Source organism: Nerophis lumbriciformis, linkage group LG25, assembly GCF_033978685.3.
Source record: "Nerophis lumbriciformis linkage group LG25, RoL_Nlum_v2.1, whole genome shotgun sequence".
Classification (NCBI taxonomy): domain Eukaryota; kingdom Metazoa; phylum Chordata; class Actinopteri; order Syngnathiformes; family Syngnathidae; genus Nerophis; species Nerophis lumbriciformis.
Window position 1 is genome coordinate 1,064,445 of NC_084572.2, and position 18,844 is coordinate 1,083,288.

Below are 18,844 nucleotides of genomic sequence, written 5' to 3' on the forward strand. Positions count from 1 at the left end.
TAAGCCGCCCCGTGTTGTAAGCCGCATCTAACTGCGCTAAAGGAATGTCAAAAAAACAGTCAAATAGTTCAGTCAAACTTTAATAATATATTAAAACCAGCATGATGTGGGCGCGCACGGAGTCGTATATCAACATGGACGGAGCTGCGTGAAGAAAGCCACCCGGCCTCTTCGCGTAAACTTAAACTTACCTTAATCACTCGCTCATCTTTTCTTCATCCATCCCTTCGAGTTAGCTTTTATGATGACGCCGGCTGGAAAGGTCTCTTTTGGCAAGGTCTTCCTTTTGAATATCACCATGGGTGGAAGTTTCTGGCCATTAGCATGGCAAGCTAGAACCACAGTGAAGGACGACTTCTCATTCCCTGTGGTGCGAATATTCACCGTACGTGCTCCCGTTGTATCCACAGTGCGGTTCACAGGAATATCAGTTGCTGTGAAATAGTAATCCGTGTGCGGATGGAGAGATTGCGTCTTTTCATGAACCGGATCCTTGTCGCTTAGTAGGAGCCATTTTGTGGTCTTTACAGATGTAAACAGGAAATGAAACATATGGTAATATCCGCGCGCTTTTTCTTCTTCTACGCGGGCGGGTGGTTGCTTACAGTAGAAGAAGAAGCGCTTCCTGTTCTATGGGGGCGGGTGCTTACCTTGGCGGTTGCTTGCGTAGAAGAAGAAGCGCTTCCTGTTCTACCGGGAAAAAAGATGGCGGCTGTTTACCGAAGTTGCGAGACCGAAACTTTATGAAAATGAATCTTAATATTTATCCATATATAAAGCGCACCGGGTTAAAAGCCGCACTGTCAGCTTTTGAGTAAATTTGTGGTTTTTAGGTGCGGCTAATAGTGCGGAAAATACGGTATTTTGTGTTTATCCTTGAATAAACAGGTCAGTTTCTTGTTACCAACCATTGTGTATTATTCAAACTCCCCTAATTCAGCTGGCTAGTTGTTATCAAGAGTACTAAAAACCTTTTCAACATGATTCTGACAACTAAGTTGGCTAAATAACTTTAAACTTTAATACATGCTCGGATAGGCCAGTATCGGTCAGTATCGGTATCGGTCAGTATCGGTATCGGTTCGGAAGTGCAAAAACAATATCGGTATCGGATCGGAAGTGCAAAAACCTGGATCGGGACATCCCTAATTCAGTATTTACTTCAATCAATAACAGAGCAGCATCTTCTCATCCGGAAACAACAACAAGGCCTGTGAAAAACCGCCCCGACCGGAACTCTCTAATAACTAAAGTTCCTTGGGTGAATAATGTAAACTCACTACACCGGTATGTTTTAGCGCTTTCACGGCGAGTTTACTGACAGATATAAGTAAGTGACTTTACACTACTTTATATTAGAAATGGCAACAGCAGAGGATGAATGTCCCATAACAAGAAGATAGAGGAAAAAGAAGATGCTCATTGACTATGGACTACGCACTATAAAGGCGGATGCGCGCAATTTTTCAGGATTTATGCAGATCCCAAATACAGATCAGCAGGTACCAGAAGGTAAGAAAAGTTGCCTTTGCATAATATTGCGGGGAAAAAAACGCCAGATAATGTCTTACCTTATACACACACCATAATAATACTCCTATGTTTAATGCGCCGACAATCCATCAAGCGGTGCGGCTTCATAGCTTACCAAAGTCCTACTAAAACATTTTGATGGATTTTGGAGAGCCGTGTGTAATGTTCTTTATTTTCAATGGAACATATAAAATGTTGGTGTTGTTTACTTGAGTCATATTGCCATCATATTGCGGTTTACATGTATCTCTTATGTTTGACTGCCATCTACTGGTCACACTTATCATTACACCATGTACCAAATAAAATTGCTTCGAGGTCAGTAAGCAAAACCATAATCATTCCGTACATTAGGCGCACATTAGGATTTTAAGTGCGCCTTATAGTCCGAAAAATACGGTAAATGGGTTCACTATTTTTGACTTTTAGGCAGTGATGTGCGATGAGGTTGATGGCTGGTGAGGCACTGACTTCATCACAGTCACATTTACAAACATATGAACCCTAAAGAGTATCTTATTCACCATTTGATTGGCAGCAGTTAACGGGTTATGTTTAAAAGCTCATACCAGCATTCTTCCCTGCTTGGCACTCAGCATCAAGGCTTGGAATTGGGGGTTAAATCACCAAAAATGATTCCCAGGCACGGGGCCGCTGCTGCCCACTGCTCCCCTCACCTCCCAGGGGGTGAACAAGGGGATGGGTCAAATGCAGAGGACAAATTTCATTACACCTAGTGTGTGTGTGACAATCATTGCTACTTTAACTTAACTTTAACTTTACACATACAAACTGTAGCACACAAAAAAGCACATTTAATAAAAAAAAACGTTATTATGGTCTTACCTTTACTTAGAAATTAAGTCCATGCGCCGCAACTAAAGCCCTCACTTCAACTTTCCACGTGCAAGATTGAATCTATTTAAAAAAGTGTAACCGAGGGTTTATAAATGTGGCCTATACTGTATGAAACTACAAAATAACAAACACGGAGGCTCCAGTTTACACGAGGACCACTTTATTTACCTTCTTTCAAAAACCTCCGCAACGTGACATCACTTACGCTCTTAGCGCCTTCAAAATAAGAGCTCAAGGCATATACTGTATAACAGCGCATTACAGGAACTTAACATCACAAAGAAGAAAGCCCATGAAAATAGGTTACAAACAAAAGTTATTTAATAAGAAGCCAAAAAGTGCAAAAACAATAATGTTCGTGTTGGAGGAGTTGTGAATTATACACCTGCAGTCTGCAGGTGTACCTAATGTTATGTCCCTGCAGTCATTCACAACTCCTCCAACACGAACATTATTGTTTTTGCACTTTTTGGCTTCTTATGAAATAATTTTTTCAAATAGATTCAATCTTGCACGTGGAAAGTTTAAGTGTGGGCTTTAGTTGATATAACAATTCTACGGCGGGGGTGCAGGAGGCGAGCCTCAGCCAGTGCGTCTTTTGCAGCCGTTTTATGATCGCTCAGCACAAGAAATACGTTACACACATACAGTTGTTGACAAAATACACTGTACATTATATACCTCAGCTAACTAAACTATGGAAATGTATAATATAATTCATATAGCAATACAGTCTCACTGCACAGCAGGCCAGCAGTTAGCCGAGTCCGCAATCCATGTTGAGGCACTGAGTGACGTGCCTCGACTGGCTGCTGATCACCGCACCGTCTCTTCTCAGTATTTGAACGGCAAATGTGAAAATTCAGCGATTTTGAATAAAAATAATCTAAAACTGGTGAAGTTAAATGGAAAATAACTTTATAGTATAATCACTGGATACATGTAACAATTTCATTTTTTTTTTTTTCTTCGGGTCCTCACCTGCCTCTAGTGACTGCACGTCACTGCTTTTAGGTATTGGCGTCCGAAATGTTGGTACCGTGACAACCCAATTCCCAACAAAACAGTTTGTAGAGGATCAGCTATGTATATTTTCTCCTTGTCGAATAACAGCCGACCAAATAGCGCTGGCACCCCACTGAGAGCCGCTGAAGGTTTTCCATCATCCTGCGGAAATACCTGCAGAGACAGAAAGTCGAGTTCAATCCCGTGGAAGTCTGACTTTCTGTGGAGCCAACAGACTCCTGGTGTTTGTGTCTGATTTCTACACTCAGGAGGGCTTGACCCTGCCATGCTAACGACGCAGGAAATAAGGTAAAGCTTGCGGTCCGTTCCCCCCCCACCTCCTCCTCCCGGGAAAGAACAGAACAAGTAGGGCCACTGTCTTCATGACTCACCGTTTTAGTTCTAGTCTGCACATTGGAGAAAAAACTTATTTGTGTTTTGTTTTTTTTCGTGATAAGCATCCTGTGGAAGTGCTGCCGAATCATGTGATGTGTGTTTGACTGGAGACGTCACGGTCACGCTGTCCCACTTTGACATGCCAGGGGGACAGGACAGAGACCCCCATTAGAGAATAGTGGCATTATTAGCAGCACCCAGCATAGACATGTTTTTGTTGCAGTTTAACCAAAAAAAAACCTGATAGTTTCCTGCATGATGGCAGCACGTGAACAAACGCAATCACAATCAATGTGCTGGCTGGTTGGGGAACTTTTCTCCAGAAGGTCTTATCTTTGTACATGCGATATCAAATGAAACTAAAATGGAGCTGTATGGCCACAATACCCAGCAATATGTTGAGGCCTTTAATCCCAGGAACACCAATTCCTACCGTCAAGCATGGTGGTGATAGTATTATGCTCTGGGTCTGTTTTGCTGCCAAAGGAACTCGTGCTTTACACGGAGTAAGTGGGACAATGAAAAAGGAGGATTAGCTCCAAATTGTTCAGGACAAGCTAAAACCATCAGCCCGGAGGTTGGGTCTTGGGCGCAGTTGGGTGTTCCAAAAGGACAATGACCCCAAACACACGTCAAAACTGGTAAAGGAATGGCTAAATCAGGCTAGAAATAAGGTTTTCGAATGGCCTTAACAAAGTCCTGACTTAAACGTGTGGACAATGCTGAAGAAACAAGTCCATGTCAGAAAACCAACACATTTAGCTGAACTGCACCAATTTTGTCAAGAGAAGCTTGTGGAGGGCTACCAAAAGCGCCTTATTGCAGGTAAACTTGCCAAGGGACATGTAAGCAAATATTAACATTGCTGTATGTATACTTATGACCCTCACATTTTCAGTAGACTCATAATAAATTCATAAAAGAAGCAAACTTCATGAATGTTTTTTGTGACCAACAAGTATGTGCTCCAATCACTCTCTCACAAAAAAATAAGGGTTGTAGGAATTATTGGAAACTCAAGACAGCCATGACATGATGTTCTTTACAAGTGTATGTATATATATACATGTACACTCATATATATATACAGGTAAAAGCCAGTAAATTAGAATATTTTGAAAAACTTGATTTATTTCAGTAATTGCATTCAAAAGGTGTAACTTGTACATTATATTTATTCATTGCACACAGACTGATGCATTCAAATGTTTATTTCATTTAATTTTGATGATTTGAAGTGGCAACAAATGAAAATCCAAAATTCCGTGTGTCACAAAATTAGAATATTACTTAAGGCAAATACAAAAAAGGGAGTTTTAGAAATGTTGGCCAACTGAAAAGTATGAAAATGAAAAATATGAGCATGTACAATACTCAATACTTGGTTGGAGCTCCTTTTGCCTCAATTACTGCGTTAATGCGGCGTGGCATGGAGTCGATGAGTTTCTGGCACTGCTCAGGTGTTATGAGAGCCCAGGTTGCTCTGATAGTGGCCTTCAACTCTTCTGCGTTTTTGGGTCTGGCATTCTGCATCTTCCTTTTCACAATACCCCACAGATTTTCTATGGGGCTAAGGTCAGGGGAGTTGGCGGGCCAATTTAGAACAGAAATACCATGGTCCGTAAACCAGGCACGGGTAGATTTTGCGCTGTGTGCAGGCGCCAAGTCCTGTTGGAACTTGAAATCTCCATCTCCATAGAGCAGGTCAGCAGCAGGAAGCATGAAGTGCTCTAAAACTTGCTGGTAGACGGCTGCGTTGACCCTGGATCTCAGGAAACAGAGTGGACCGACACCAGCAGATGACATGGCACCCCAAACCATCACTGATGGTGGAAACTTTACACTAGACTTCAGGCAACGTGGATCCTGTGCCTCTCCTGTCTTCCTCCAGACTCTGGGACCTCGATTTCCAAAGGAAATGCAAAATTTGCTTTCGTCAGAAAACATGACTTTGGACCACTCAGCAGATGTCCAGCTGGTGTCGGTCCACTCTGTTTCCTGAGATCCAGGGTCAACGCAGCCGTCTACCAGCAAGTTTTAGAGCACTTCATGCTTCCTGCTGCTGACCTGCTCTATGGAGATGGAGATTTCAAGTTCCAACAGGACTTGGCGCCTGCACACAGCGCAAAATCTACCCGTGCCTGGTTTACGGACCATGGTATTTCTGTTCTAAATTGGCCCGCCAACTCCCCTGACCTTAGCCCCATAGAAAATCTGTGGGGTATTGTGAAAAGGAAGATGCAGAATGCCAGACCCAAAAACGCAGAAGAGTTGAAGGCCACTATCAGAGCAACCTGGGCTCTCATAACACCTGAGCAGTGCCAGAAACTCATCGACTCCATGCCACGCCGCATTAACGCAGTAATTGAGGCAAAAGAAGCTCCAACCAAGTATTGAGTATTGTACATGCTCATATTTTTCATTTTCATACTTTTCAGTTGGCCAACATTTCTAAAAATCCCTTTTTTGTATTAGCCTTAAGTAATATTCTAATTTTGTGACACACGGAATTTTGGATTTTCATTTGTTGCCACTTCAAATCATCAAAATTAAATGAAATAAACATTTGAATGCATCAGTCTGTGTGCAATGAATAAATATAATGTACAAGTTACACCTTTTGAATGCAATTACTGAAATAAATCAAGTTTTTCAAAATATTCTAATTTACTGGCTTTTACCTGTATATATGGATGTATTTTTAGACAATATGATTTGCCTGAGCGGCTAAGAGACCCAAAGAGTAACAAGTGGTAGAAAATGGATGGATTGATGAATGGGTGAGAAAGGACAGATTAAAAAATATTAATAAAAAAAAAAATTAATTATTTTTTTTATTTACTTGGGACTTTCCAGATTTTGGACGCTGGCGTAGTTTTGGGGCCCCTGTCATAGGCAGATGATATTATTTCTAGTTGTGGCGGAGAGTTGGGGGAAGAATGTTTTCTTCTTCCTGGGGGAGCATAAGTGAAAATAATTGAGAAGCACTGCGCTAGTCAAAGGCTGCATTCTTGTTTAGTTCTTCTGCACACTTCCACACCTCGCTGCCAGTATTGCATACTTTTGGAGGCATCCTGCACGTTTGGATCTCTGCTTTTGCAACTAATACTTCACTTTTTGTGACTGCTTGTTTTCGATTAGCAAGCTAATTAGCATGATGCAAGAAAGTATTTCACTTTTAATCAGAGGTGGGACCAAGTCATTGTTTTGCAAGTCACAAGTAAGTCTCAAGTCTTTGCCCTCAAGTCCGAGTCAAGTCCCGAGTCAAGACAGGCAAGCCCCGAGTCAAGTCCAAAGTCAAGACTGGAAAGTCTCAAGTCAAGTCCTAAGTCCTGCATTTTGAGTTTCGAGTCCTTTCAAGTCCTTTTAACCACAGACTAATATATTAACACAGATTGTGTATGCTTTTCAAACGCTGTATTTATTTATTAAAACAAGTGCATTTTAAATTGCAGGAAAGAAAATTGTGCTGACATTGCACTTTATAATAGCACTATTAACCAGTCATTTTAAACATTAACTCATTCCTTTACAGAACAAACACATTGAAAAATAAAGTGCAAATGTACTTATTTGTACAAAAGTGTTAACATTGAAAAAACATGACATATACGTGAACATAACAAAAAAGTTGTACTTTTTATATGTCAGGGCCCTATGCTGCATTGCATTTGCAAAAGACCAAATTAGCCAAGAGTCTGTCAGTCATTTGTGCACGATGGGGGCGTAGTATGATGCCACCATGGCTGAAAACTCGCTCCACTGGAGCACTGGAGGCAGGCACTGCCAAGACTCTCATGGCCACTCGGAACAGTGAAGGAAGAGTCTTCATGTTCAATGCCCAGAACAAAAGGGGGGAGAGAGTTGTTTTGGGTTGGTGCACTACTTGTAAGTGTATCTTGTGTTTTTTATGTTGATTTAATTAAAAAAAAATTAAAAAATAAAAAAATTATTTCTTGTGCGGCCCGATACCAATCGATCCACGGACCAGTACCGGGCTGCGGCCCGGTGGTTGGGGACCACTGAGGTAAACAACCAACAGTATGTCAGAAAGCTAACTAAAACGGTACACATATTCATAATATAGTATACATTTTAACTGACCTTTATTTGACTATTTTTGTCTTTTTTTAGGTGGCTAAAATACGCGGTGCTGCTGACCGCCGTCTAACGTTACGTGTGATATATTGACTAACGTAACCCTGCTTAAAAAAAATCACTGAACAAAAAGTATGAATAAGGTAGTGAACTGCAACAGATTCCCGTGTTTGCAATAACGTTATAACGTTAGCAGTGAGTTTACAGCCTCACTGATTTAACTACACAGCAAATAAAAGTCACGTTACTTAGCCAATAAACGTTATCTTACATTCAAAACTTACCGTTCTTTGTGCAACTTCAAATGCCGGACGAAGTTGGAAGTTGTTGCCTCTCCATCAGTAATTTTGGAACCGCATGTGTTGCATACTGCAAACCGTTTTGTGTTGACCACCTCGTAATTTTTATACCCAAACAAAATTATTTTAGGTATCATTTTTTGTTCACTGGCGTGTGGTTTGGACATGCCTTCTTCGTTGGTTGTCCTGCAATTTGATTGGATGAATGCTGTGTGATGAAAACAAAGTAGATGTAATTTGATTGGCTGTTGTACTGACAGCACACCAGCTGACACACGCAACGCTGATAGACAAGTACACAATGAAAAATACGGAGCGCTCCCGAATAACTTTTTCATCTTTGGGTTTTGGGGAAAGTAGCAAGTCATGTCAAGTCATGTCAATTCAAAAGGCTCAAGTCCAAGTGAAGTCACAAGTCATTGATGTTAAAGTCTAAGTCCAGTTGCAAGTCTTTTTACATTTTGTCAAGTCGAGTCTAAAGTCATCAAATTCATGACTCGAGTCTGACTCGAGTCCAAGTCATGTGACTCGAGTCCACACCTCTGCTTTTAATGCATACAAACAAATGAATGTTCGGAAAACAGAGTATTTCATGGAGTATCAAGCGCTTCACTGTGCTGTGCAGCAGTCCGCAATCACTCTTCTCTATCTGGCAGTCCGCACTGTAAAAGTCTGGCAGAAGATTCAAGTCTGCCAGCAATATTTCCATGCATGGAAGGACTACTCTAGTCTTGCTGTCTCTTCCTTCTCAGGCTGCTGGAGTCCACCATGATGTCTGACGCCAGCGAGATGTTGGCAGCGGCCTTGGAGCAAATGGACGGCATCATCGCAGGTAACCAGGGAAGACATCTGGGTGCCAGCAGGAAACGTGTGTGCTGTGTCATGTGACCCCTCAGAATATGAGTCGAGTTCGCTGCTGCAAACTTTCCATTGTTCCAGGCCATGACGCAAGCTAATGATTATTCAAGCTTCACAGGCTTCACTTTTCCGCTGACCTTTCCAACGGGAAAGATGATCACATGATACCCGCCACGCAACCCCCTCCCCCGCCATTTCTGCAGAAAGCATGGGAAATCGCCTTGTTCTTTTTTTATTGGGGATCTTTCCTGGCAGGCACAATGATGGAAGTGACTCTTTGACCTGCAGGCTCCAAGGCCATGGACTATTCCAACGGGCTGTTCGACTGCCAGTCGCCCACGTCGCCTTTCCTGGGCGGCCTGCGGGTGCTGCACCTGTTGGAGGATCTGCGGGCGGCGCTGGAGCTTATGGACAATGAAGAGCGGGACAACCTCCGCTGTCAGATCCCCGACTCCACCGCAGAGGGGCTGGTGGAGTGGCTGCAGGGGAGAATGGTAAAGCATTTTTTCTAAAGATCGACTGATTATTGGCGCCAATATTTGGCATTTTGACATATATCGGTATCGGCCCTTATTTATCGGTATCAGCCTTTTTTTTTTTTTTTACAACTACAAAATAACTACTTCAGCAGATACATATGCTGGCCTCGAATTCTTACTTTTTAAGGTCAAGGCAAGTGTTGAAAGGAGGGCTCAAACATTATTTTCTTTCGAGGCAGGGGCTCTAAAGCATGCATGCATCCATCTATGCATGCATACATATATATATATATTTATTTATATTTATATATAGATAGATAGATAGTACTTTATTGATTCCTTCAGCAGAGTTCCCTCAGGAAAATATATATATATATATGTATATTTATATATATTTATTTATATATTTATAGCACATATATATATTTATATATATTTATTTATATATATAGCACATATATATTTATATATATATATATATATATATATTTATATGTATATTTATATATATTTATATACATATATATTTATTTATATTTATACATATATATTTATATAATAAATATATATAATATATATATATATATATATATAATATATATATATGTGCTATTATATTGGGTATATATGTGTGTAATGTAGTTTTAAAATTGCATATATATATATATATATATATATATACATATATATAAATACATATATTTATTTATATTTATATATAGATAGATAGATAGTACTTTATTGATTCCTTCAGCAGAGTTCCCTCAGGAAAATATATATATATATGTATATTTATATATATTTATTTATATATATATAGCACATATATATATTTATATATATTTATTTATATATATATAGCACATATATATATTTATATATGTATATATATACATATATATAAATATATATATTTATGTATATTTATATATATTTATATGTATATATATATTTATTTATATTTATACATATATATTTATATAATAAATATATATAATATATATATATATATATATATATATATATATATATATAATATATATATATATATGTGCTATTATATTGGGTATATATGTGTGTAATGTAGTTTTAAAATTGCATATATATATATATATATATATATATATATAATGTGTATAAAATGGATGGATGGATATATGTATATATATATACACACACACAGTACAAGCCAAAAGTTTGGACACACCTTCTCATTCAATGAGTTTTCTTTATGTTCATGACTGTTTACATTGTAGATTGTCACTGAAGGCATCAAAACTATGAATGAGCACATGTGGAGTTATGTACTTAACAAAAAAAGGTGAAATAACCGAAAACATGTTTTATATTCTATTTTTTTTCAAAATAGACGCTCTTTGCTCTGATTACTGCTTTGCACACTTTTGGCATTCTCTCCATGAAGTCACTTGAGATGGGTTTTCACTTCACAGGTGTCATATTTTTGATGCCTTCAGTGACAATCTACAATGTAAATAGTCATGAAAATAAAGAAAACACATTGAAATCAGAAGGTGTGTCCAAACTTTTATGTATCGGCTCCAAACATCAGTTATCGACCTCTTTGACTACTAATAATTGCTATCAGCCCTGGAAAAACCACATCAGTCGACATCTGATTTTTTTCACATGCTCCTATGAGAGGATAAGCTCCTCCCGCACTGCTACCTCGGCTTATTTCAACGTTATCCAGAGTACGTTGTTGTGAGGGCACAAAGGCCCAAAGTTGTCGACGACGATGCTAAACAGGCTTTAGAAATTCCAATGGCCTCAATAAACGTTAGCTGTGAGTGAGTGATGGAGCTTCCAGAGAAGAATGGCAGCAGGAAATAGTTTCCGTCCTCCAAAACTGGCTTTGCTTTTTCTACCCATGTGTTTGCTTTCAAATGAGTCTCGTGTGAGCGCTTCAGATGTCTCTCCGCTCACCAACGTTGAGTTGTAATGAGGTTCTCTAGAGATATTTCATGACAAAAAGTCTTCTATTATTGCAGACTAACGGCCACGGCTCTGAGGCGGTCCACCAGGAACGTCTGACCCGACTGGAGAGCGACAAAGAATGTTTTGTTCTTCAGGTTAGTCTCCTTTTTGAGCTTGTGTTCATTTTGGAGATGAATTATTGCCCACCTGGCTGCAGGTCAGCGTTCTAACAGACCAGGTGGAAGTGCAAGGCGAGAAGATCCGAGACCTGGACAACTGCCTGGAGCGTCACCGGGAGAAACTCTGTGCCACCGAGGAGCTGCTTCAGAAGGTATCCATAGACGTTCCACCAGTCCTAAACCGCAGCTTAACGACAACTCCATCCACTCCAAGGAGCTGTTGACCCGCTCGGCACTGGAGGCCCAGAAGCTGGAGCTGCTGACGGAGGTGTCCGGTCTGAAGCTGAAGCTCAGCACTGTGGAGAGAGAGAGAGAGCACAGAGATAATGAAGTAAGGACCTTCCATCTTTATTCCACAAAAAAAGCAATTCTCCCACGTTGACTCTTTACAGTAGGCTCAGAGCTCATTATACAGGTAAAAGCCAGTAAATTAGAATATTTTGAAAAACTTGATTTATTTCAGTAATTGCATTCAAAAGGTGTAACTTGTACATTATATTTATTCATTGCACACAGACTGATGCATTCAAATGTTTATTTCATTTAATTTTGATGATTTGAAGTGGCAACAAATGAAAATCCAAAATTCCGTGTGTCACAAAATTAGAATATTACTTAAGGCTAATACAAAAAAGGGATTTTTAGAAATGTTGGCCAACTGAAAAGTATGAAAATGAAAAATATGAGCATGTACAATACTCAATACTTGGTTGGAGCTCCTTTTGCCTCAATTACTGCGTTAATGCGGCGTGGCATGGAGTCGATGAGTTTCTGGCACTGCTCAGGTGTTATGAGAGCCCAGGTTGCTCTGATAGTGGCCTTCAACTCTTCTGCATTTTTGGGTCTGGCATTCTGCATCTTCCTTTTCACAATACCCCACAGATTTTCTATGGGGCTAAGGTCAGGGGAGTTGGCGGGCCAATTTAGAACAGAAATACCATGGTCCGTAAACCAGGCACGGGTAGATTTTGCGCTGTGTGCAGGCGCCAAGTCCTGTTGGAACTTGAAATCTCCATCTCCATAGAGCAGGTCAGCAGCAGGAAGCATGAAGTGCTCTAAAACTTGCTGGTAGACGGCTGCGTTGACCCTGGATCTCAGGAAACAGAGTGGACCGACACCAGCAGATGACATGGCACCCCAAACCATCACTGATGGTGGAAACTTTACACTAGACTTCAGGCAACGTGGATCCTGTGCCTCTCCTGTCTTCCTCCAGACTCTGGGACCTCGATTTCCAAAGGAAATGCAAAATTTGCATGGTTGGGTGATGGTTTGGGGTGCCATGTCATCTGCTGGTGTCGGTCCACTCTGTTTCCTGAGATCCAGGGTCAACGCAGCCGTCTACCAGCAAGTTTTAGAGCACTTCATGCTTCCTGCTGCTGACCTGCTCTATAGAGATGGAGATTTCAAGTTCCAACAGGACTTGGCGCCTGCACACAGTGCAAAATCTACCCGTGCCTGGTTTACGGACCATGGTATTTCTGTTCTAAATTGGCCCGCCAACTCCCCTGACCTTAGCCCCATAGAAAATCTGTGGGGTATTGTGAAAAGGAAGATGCAGAATGCCAGACCCAAAAACGCAGAAGAGTTGAAGGCCACTATCAGAGCAACCTGGGCTCTCATAACACCTGAGCAGTGCCAGAAACTCATCGACTCCATGCCACGCCGCATTAACGCAGTAATTGAGGCAAAAGGAGCTCCAACCAAGTATTGAGTATTGTACATGCTCATATTTTTCATTTTCGTACTTTTCAGTTGGCCAACATTTCTAAAAATCCCTTTTTTGTATTAGCCTTAAGTAATATTCTAATTTTGTGACACACGGAATTTTGGATTTTCATTTGTTGCCACTTCAAATCATCAAAATTAAATGAAATAAACATTTGAATGCATCAGTCTGTGTGCAATGAATAAATATAATGTACAAGTTACACCTTTTGAATGCAATTACTGAAATAAATCAAGTTTTTCAAAATATTCTAATTTACTGGCTTTTACCTGTATATCTGATAGTATATATCTGTATCATGAATCAATTTAAGTGGACCCCGACTTAAACAAGTGTAAAAACTTATTGGGGTGTTACCATTTAGTGGTCAATTGTACGGAATATGTACTTCACTGTGCAACCTACTAATAAAAGTCTCAATCAATCAATCAAAACACATAGAATCATCATACTGCTGTGATTATATGCATCAAGTGTTCATTCAAGGCTGAGGCAAAATATCCAGATATATATCGTGTATCGCAATATGGCCTTAAAATATGGCAATATTAAAAAAAGGCCATATCGCCCAGCCCTAGTTCAATGATGCCATTTCTGTTTGTCATGTATAATTTTGTCTATTTTGTGTTTATCCTTGAATAAACAGGTCAGTTTCTTGTTACCAACCATTGTGTATTATTCAAACTCCCCTAATTCAGCTGGCTAGTTGTTATCAAGAGTACTAAAACCCTTTTCAACATGATTCTGACAACTATGTAGGCTAAATAACTTTAAACTTTAATACATGCTCGGATAGGCCAGTATCGGTCCGTATCGGTATCGGATCGGAAGTGCAAAAACAATATCGGTATCGGATCGGAAGTGCAAAAAGCTGGATCGGGACATCCCTAATACATTGAATTGTTTACATTATTTACAATCCGGGGGGTGGGATGAGGAGGGTTTGGTTGATATCAGCACTTCAGTCATCAACAATTGCATCATCAGAGAAATGGACATTGTAACAGTGTAGGTGTGACTTGGTAGGATATGTACAGCGAGCAGAGAACATAGTGACATACCTGCCAACTACTCCAGTTTTCCCGTAATTAGTACGGTTTTCATCAACCTATTCCGGGTTACGGTTGCAGTGATAAAAAATACGGTTTTTCATTAATTAAATTTTATTTATTTTTTTTAAAGTTTTATTCACGAAATCGCGTAACAACAATGACAATCGACACTGCTTCCCGTAACTTCCTATCGAGCCATTCCGAATGCCATGCGCGAGGCTATTTATAGCACCGCTGCCAAGCACGAGGCACCAGTTGCCATTGTTTCCAAACGAGCGAACGATCATGGAATCAGCCGGAGAAAAATTGCAAACGAGTCTTAAACCGAAAAGAAAACTGCAGTCATTCCGTGAAGAATATTCAAAAGCCTATCCGGGAATAATTATCCGTTCCAAAAAGGGTGAAAACTACGCGAATTGCACCTTGTGCAGACAAGATTTTTCCATCGGACACGGAGGAATTAGCGATGTAAAAGACCACGTTGGGACAAAAAAACACAAGTCTAATGCCGTTGCTAAATTTGGATTTTAGCCACAAAAAGGTAATGACACCAATGTTATCTATTGGAATTGTTTAGTACTGTTATACTGTTAAAAGTGTTTATACTATTTATGCTTTCAAGTCCAAGTTGAAGAAATCTTGTTAAATGTTGACAGCATAACTACCAAAATACAGAAGTATGTCCTTAATATTTTTGCAGTGCTATTTCTGTTGAAAAGTTCAAATGATTACATTAGAGATGTGATGTGCCACTTTTCAAGTGTCTGATGGCTTCAATTAATTTTCATGAATTCTTCATATTTTGAATTATTTTGAAAGGCTTACAAAAAAACTACATTTGAATTGTAATTCCATGCTATTGACAGGACTATTAATTGTAATGAAGTTAGCTTACCATGTTTACAGTATGATCATTGTGATAGAAATGTGAATTTTAGGCACAGAATATTTTTTACAATTGAACAAGGCAGTAGATTATACAAGCTTGGACAGAAAGTTAATAATGACACCAATTTTTTTTTGAATGGAATTGTTTAGTACTGTTTTACCATTTGTTTACTGTAAAAAGTGTTTATACTTTCAATGAACAAATTGAAGTCTTGTGAAAGGTTGACAGGATAACTGGCATTAACTGTCAAAATCATTTCAAACTATTGAAGTTAGCTTACAGAATAAACATGTCAATCAACCCATATGATTTTTGCTGTAATATTTTTGTTTTGAAAAGTCACTGTGACTGATAGAAAAGTGATGGTTTTAGCAACATTTTAACCTGTCTGAATGCAATCAATCATTTTGGCAGGTATGTAGTGAGTTCAGATAGCATAAGAACAGGTATATACATTAGAAATACTTTTGATGATTTACATTTGGTTGTTTACAAAGCTGGGGAGGTGGCATGTGGAAGGGGGAGGGTTGAAGTTGTATGGTTGGGGGACTTTACTTAAGCAGCACCTGCAGACTTTCACCCTCCTGGCGAGCGCTCAGCCAATGTTTGAGGTCCGTCTCACTCTGCTGGAGAACAGGATCATGTGTTACCCTAAACACCCGCCAACTGTTTCCTGCCAGAACATACACCCCCCACCCTCCATACCGACACCTCCTCCGAGTCTGGGAAGTTTCTGCACTCTGTGTGACTCCCATGTGAAGAAGACCATGTGCTTCTTTGTGGGGAAGCGACCACGTGACGGTGGCACAAACATCATGTTGTGTGTGGTCCTCCGCAGGGCTTGTACCAGGAAGTGAGCGAGCTGCGGTTCCGTGTGGCCGACATGGAGGGCGAGCGGCTGCAGTGCCAGAAGAAAGTGGCAGCTTTCAAAGTGAGAGTTGAAGTGAAGCTTCTTGACATGAACCCGCTCTGACCTTTCCTCACTTCTCCACTCCAACGTCTTTCTTCGCAACATGCTAACGCCTCGAGCCTCCAAAGCGGAAGCGATTCACCGAGGTGAACCAGGTTTGGTCTGCAGCCTCCCCTCCTCTTCTTCTTCTCCCTCTTTGGCCCTGAAGGTCCTTCTAAGTCTGCTGCTTGCTCTTCACCGCTTTGCTGACTTTCTCCACTCTGGATGTAAGCGCTCCCACGTGTGGCACCAGGCACCTGCCGGCCGTCGTCAGGGTTTGAGAGGGTTTGGCGAGCAGCTGCCGAGGTTTGACTTTGTGATTGGCGTGCAGGAGGAACTGCAGCTGCTGCAGAAGGAGCTGGAGGAGCGAGAGGCGGAGCTTGGAAGGCTGAAGGAGGAGAGTCGGCTGAGGGCGGACGCGGGAGAGAGAGGTGAGCATTGTCAGGTTCAAACACTGATGACATCTATTAAACAAGACAAGAAGCAAGGAATTAAACAGACAGAATTAAATTTGGCTCAATTGAGGAGAGACGTCTGGACTGTACTCCTTTGTACAGTCTCACCACGCTCTGACGAAAGATTTAATTCATTTTCATTTTTTTCATTTATTTATTTATTTCAGGCAATGACATAAAAAAGTACGTTGACAACACATAATAATATAAATTAATATAGTGCAAAAGGTAATGCATGATTTCCAGTTTTGCCTGAAAGGGAGTGGGAAGAAGATCATTTCTTTAATCTCACCCCCAGTTCTCCATTCAGTGATTATTCACATGAGTTTCACTCTTACTTTGTGCAAGGATTATAATACACATGTTGTATCATAGTGGCATTACCACAGGTAACAATAATTATTACACTGTAACAGTCATTTTTATCAACAATGTAGGAATAATGAATATACCAACATTGGTAATAGACAAAATGCCAAGAATGGTAATAGACAACATAGCAATAATGGTAAGGAAACATTGAGCACATGTTAACACTTTGAGACAGAGTACAGCAGCAGGTCAAATTAAAGACCCTCATCTCTATATTTGAACCAGACCCCATGTTTGTATAATAGTTTAAATCCATTAATAGTTTGGCATTGCTTGTGTTGTAAGTCCAGTTTGTTCCATAGTTCTCCTCCACGTACAGACTCACAAAAACGTTTACGAGTGGTTTGAGCTCCCAGCAATAACAAATATCCAAAGCCTCTCAAGTTATGAGCCTGCACTCGTCTTATAAAAAAACGTTGTAGATTGTACGCCTCCTCTTTTATTTGGACTTTCCCTGATTACATGGCAACAGCTGTTTCTAAGGGAGGCGGGTCGTAAACAGGTGCTGCCTTTGGCCACAAAACAGTTCAAAGAAAAGGTCGTAAAACAGTTCAAAGAAGAGGTCCCTGGAGGGGAGTCAGGTCCTGCTTCCTCTTCGCTTTGTAGTTCTCGGGTCTAGACAATATCTTTCTCTCTCTCTTTGTGAGACTCTTATTTTGTTAGTGCAGGCAGGATGAAGCAGCCCTTTTATTGTGAAGACAGGAACTGTGCGTTCGGTCTTTGGAGTTTTGACGGCAGGTACGGCGCGAGAGTCTGTTGAAATAAAAAGTGTTTCTGGCCTTCCTGTCGGTCGTTTTTTTTTAATAATGATCTGGCAGCAGCCAGCGTCATCTCACGAGACCCTCGGGTGCCGTGAATGTCAATCAAGTGACAGCAGCAGCGGGTGGTTGCGGCACTAGAGAGACCGAGGAGGAGGTCACGTATATGGCAAAAAGCTCTACTGGGTTTTATTAATAAATTGAGTAATCAAAAAAAGTCAGTCTTCTGTATACTTTGTGATATGCTGGAATGTTTAAATGTAAACATTTTCTACCGTGATTGTACATTGGGGTAATCAGAAACACCCACCTCTTCTAAAGTTTGACGTAGCATTGTAGCTAAGGCTGCAGCTAACGATTATTTTTCTATCGATTAATCTATAGATTATTTTTTTCGATTAATCGGTTAATCTATAGATTATTTTTTCGATTAATCTATAGATTATTTTTCCTTTTACCAATTTTTTTAATTTAAAATGAAGATGAAAAAATAAATGTTGGCCAGTTTTTTCAAAAGGCATGACTTTTATTTACAAAAAAAAAAGTATGGCCACTCAGTCAACATTGACAACAACATGACAAAATATTCTGTAACAATGTAAACATTTAAAACTTTTAACATTTAACAAAATTAAAAGTAGCTTATTTGCTTTTTAATGTGCAAATATAAAAGTAAACATCCAGTGCAAATCTTAATATTCTGCAATAGTATAAGCATTTCTAAAGTAAAAGTATTGCTTATTTTGCTTTAAAATGTGCAAAAATAAAGATAAACATCCAATACAAAAAAGTGCAAAACGAAATATTCTGTAACAGTGTAAACATTTCAACAAAAGTAAAAGTATTGCTTATTTTGCTTAATAACACAACAATGATAGTATGATTAAAGTGAAAGTTAATTGTTGGTTTGTACATAGTATATGTAACTGTTAATGTTGTAAAAGGTATTTGCACAACTAATTAACGTTAGCGTTAAAGAGGAGCGCGTCTTTGTAAACAC

General features: G+C 39.9%; 1 protein-coding gene across 1 annotated transcript in view; it reads left to right on the plus strand.

The window, feature by feature from the left end:
* The window catches only part of LOC133621496 (liprin-beta-1-like), a 91,443-nt gene that overhangs the window by 29,275 nt on the left and 43,324 nt on the right, over nucleotides 1–18,844 (plus strand). Inside the window, exons 2-8 of the mRNA XM_061983547.1 lie at nucleotides 8,942–9,021; nucleotides 9,336–9,541; nucleotides 11,536–11,616; nucleotides 11,679–11,792; nucleotides 11,855–11,971; nucleotides 16,149–16,241; nucleotides 16,591–16,690. Of these exons, the coding sequence (XP_061839531.1) occupies nucleotides 8,958–9,021; nucleotides 9,336–9,541; nucleotides 11,536–11,616; nucleotides 11,679–11,792; nucleotides 11,855–11,971; nucleotides 16,149–16,241; nucleotides 16,591–16,690 (775 nt within the window). The 5' untranslated portion in view covers nucleotides 8,942–8,957. The remainder of the gene's footprint in view (nucleotides 1–8,941; nucleotides 9,022–9,335; nucleotides 9,542–11,535; nucleotides 11,617–11,678; nucleotides 11,793–11,854; nucleotides 11,972–16,148; nucleotides 16,242–16,590; nucleotides 16,691–18,844) is intronic.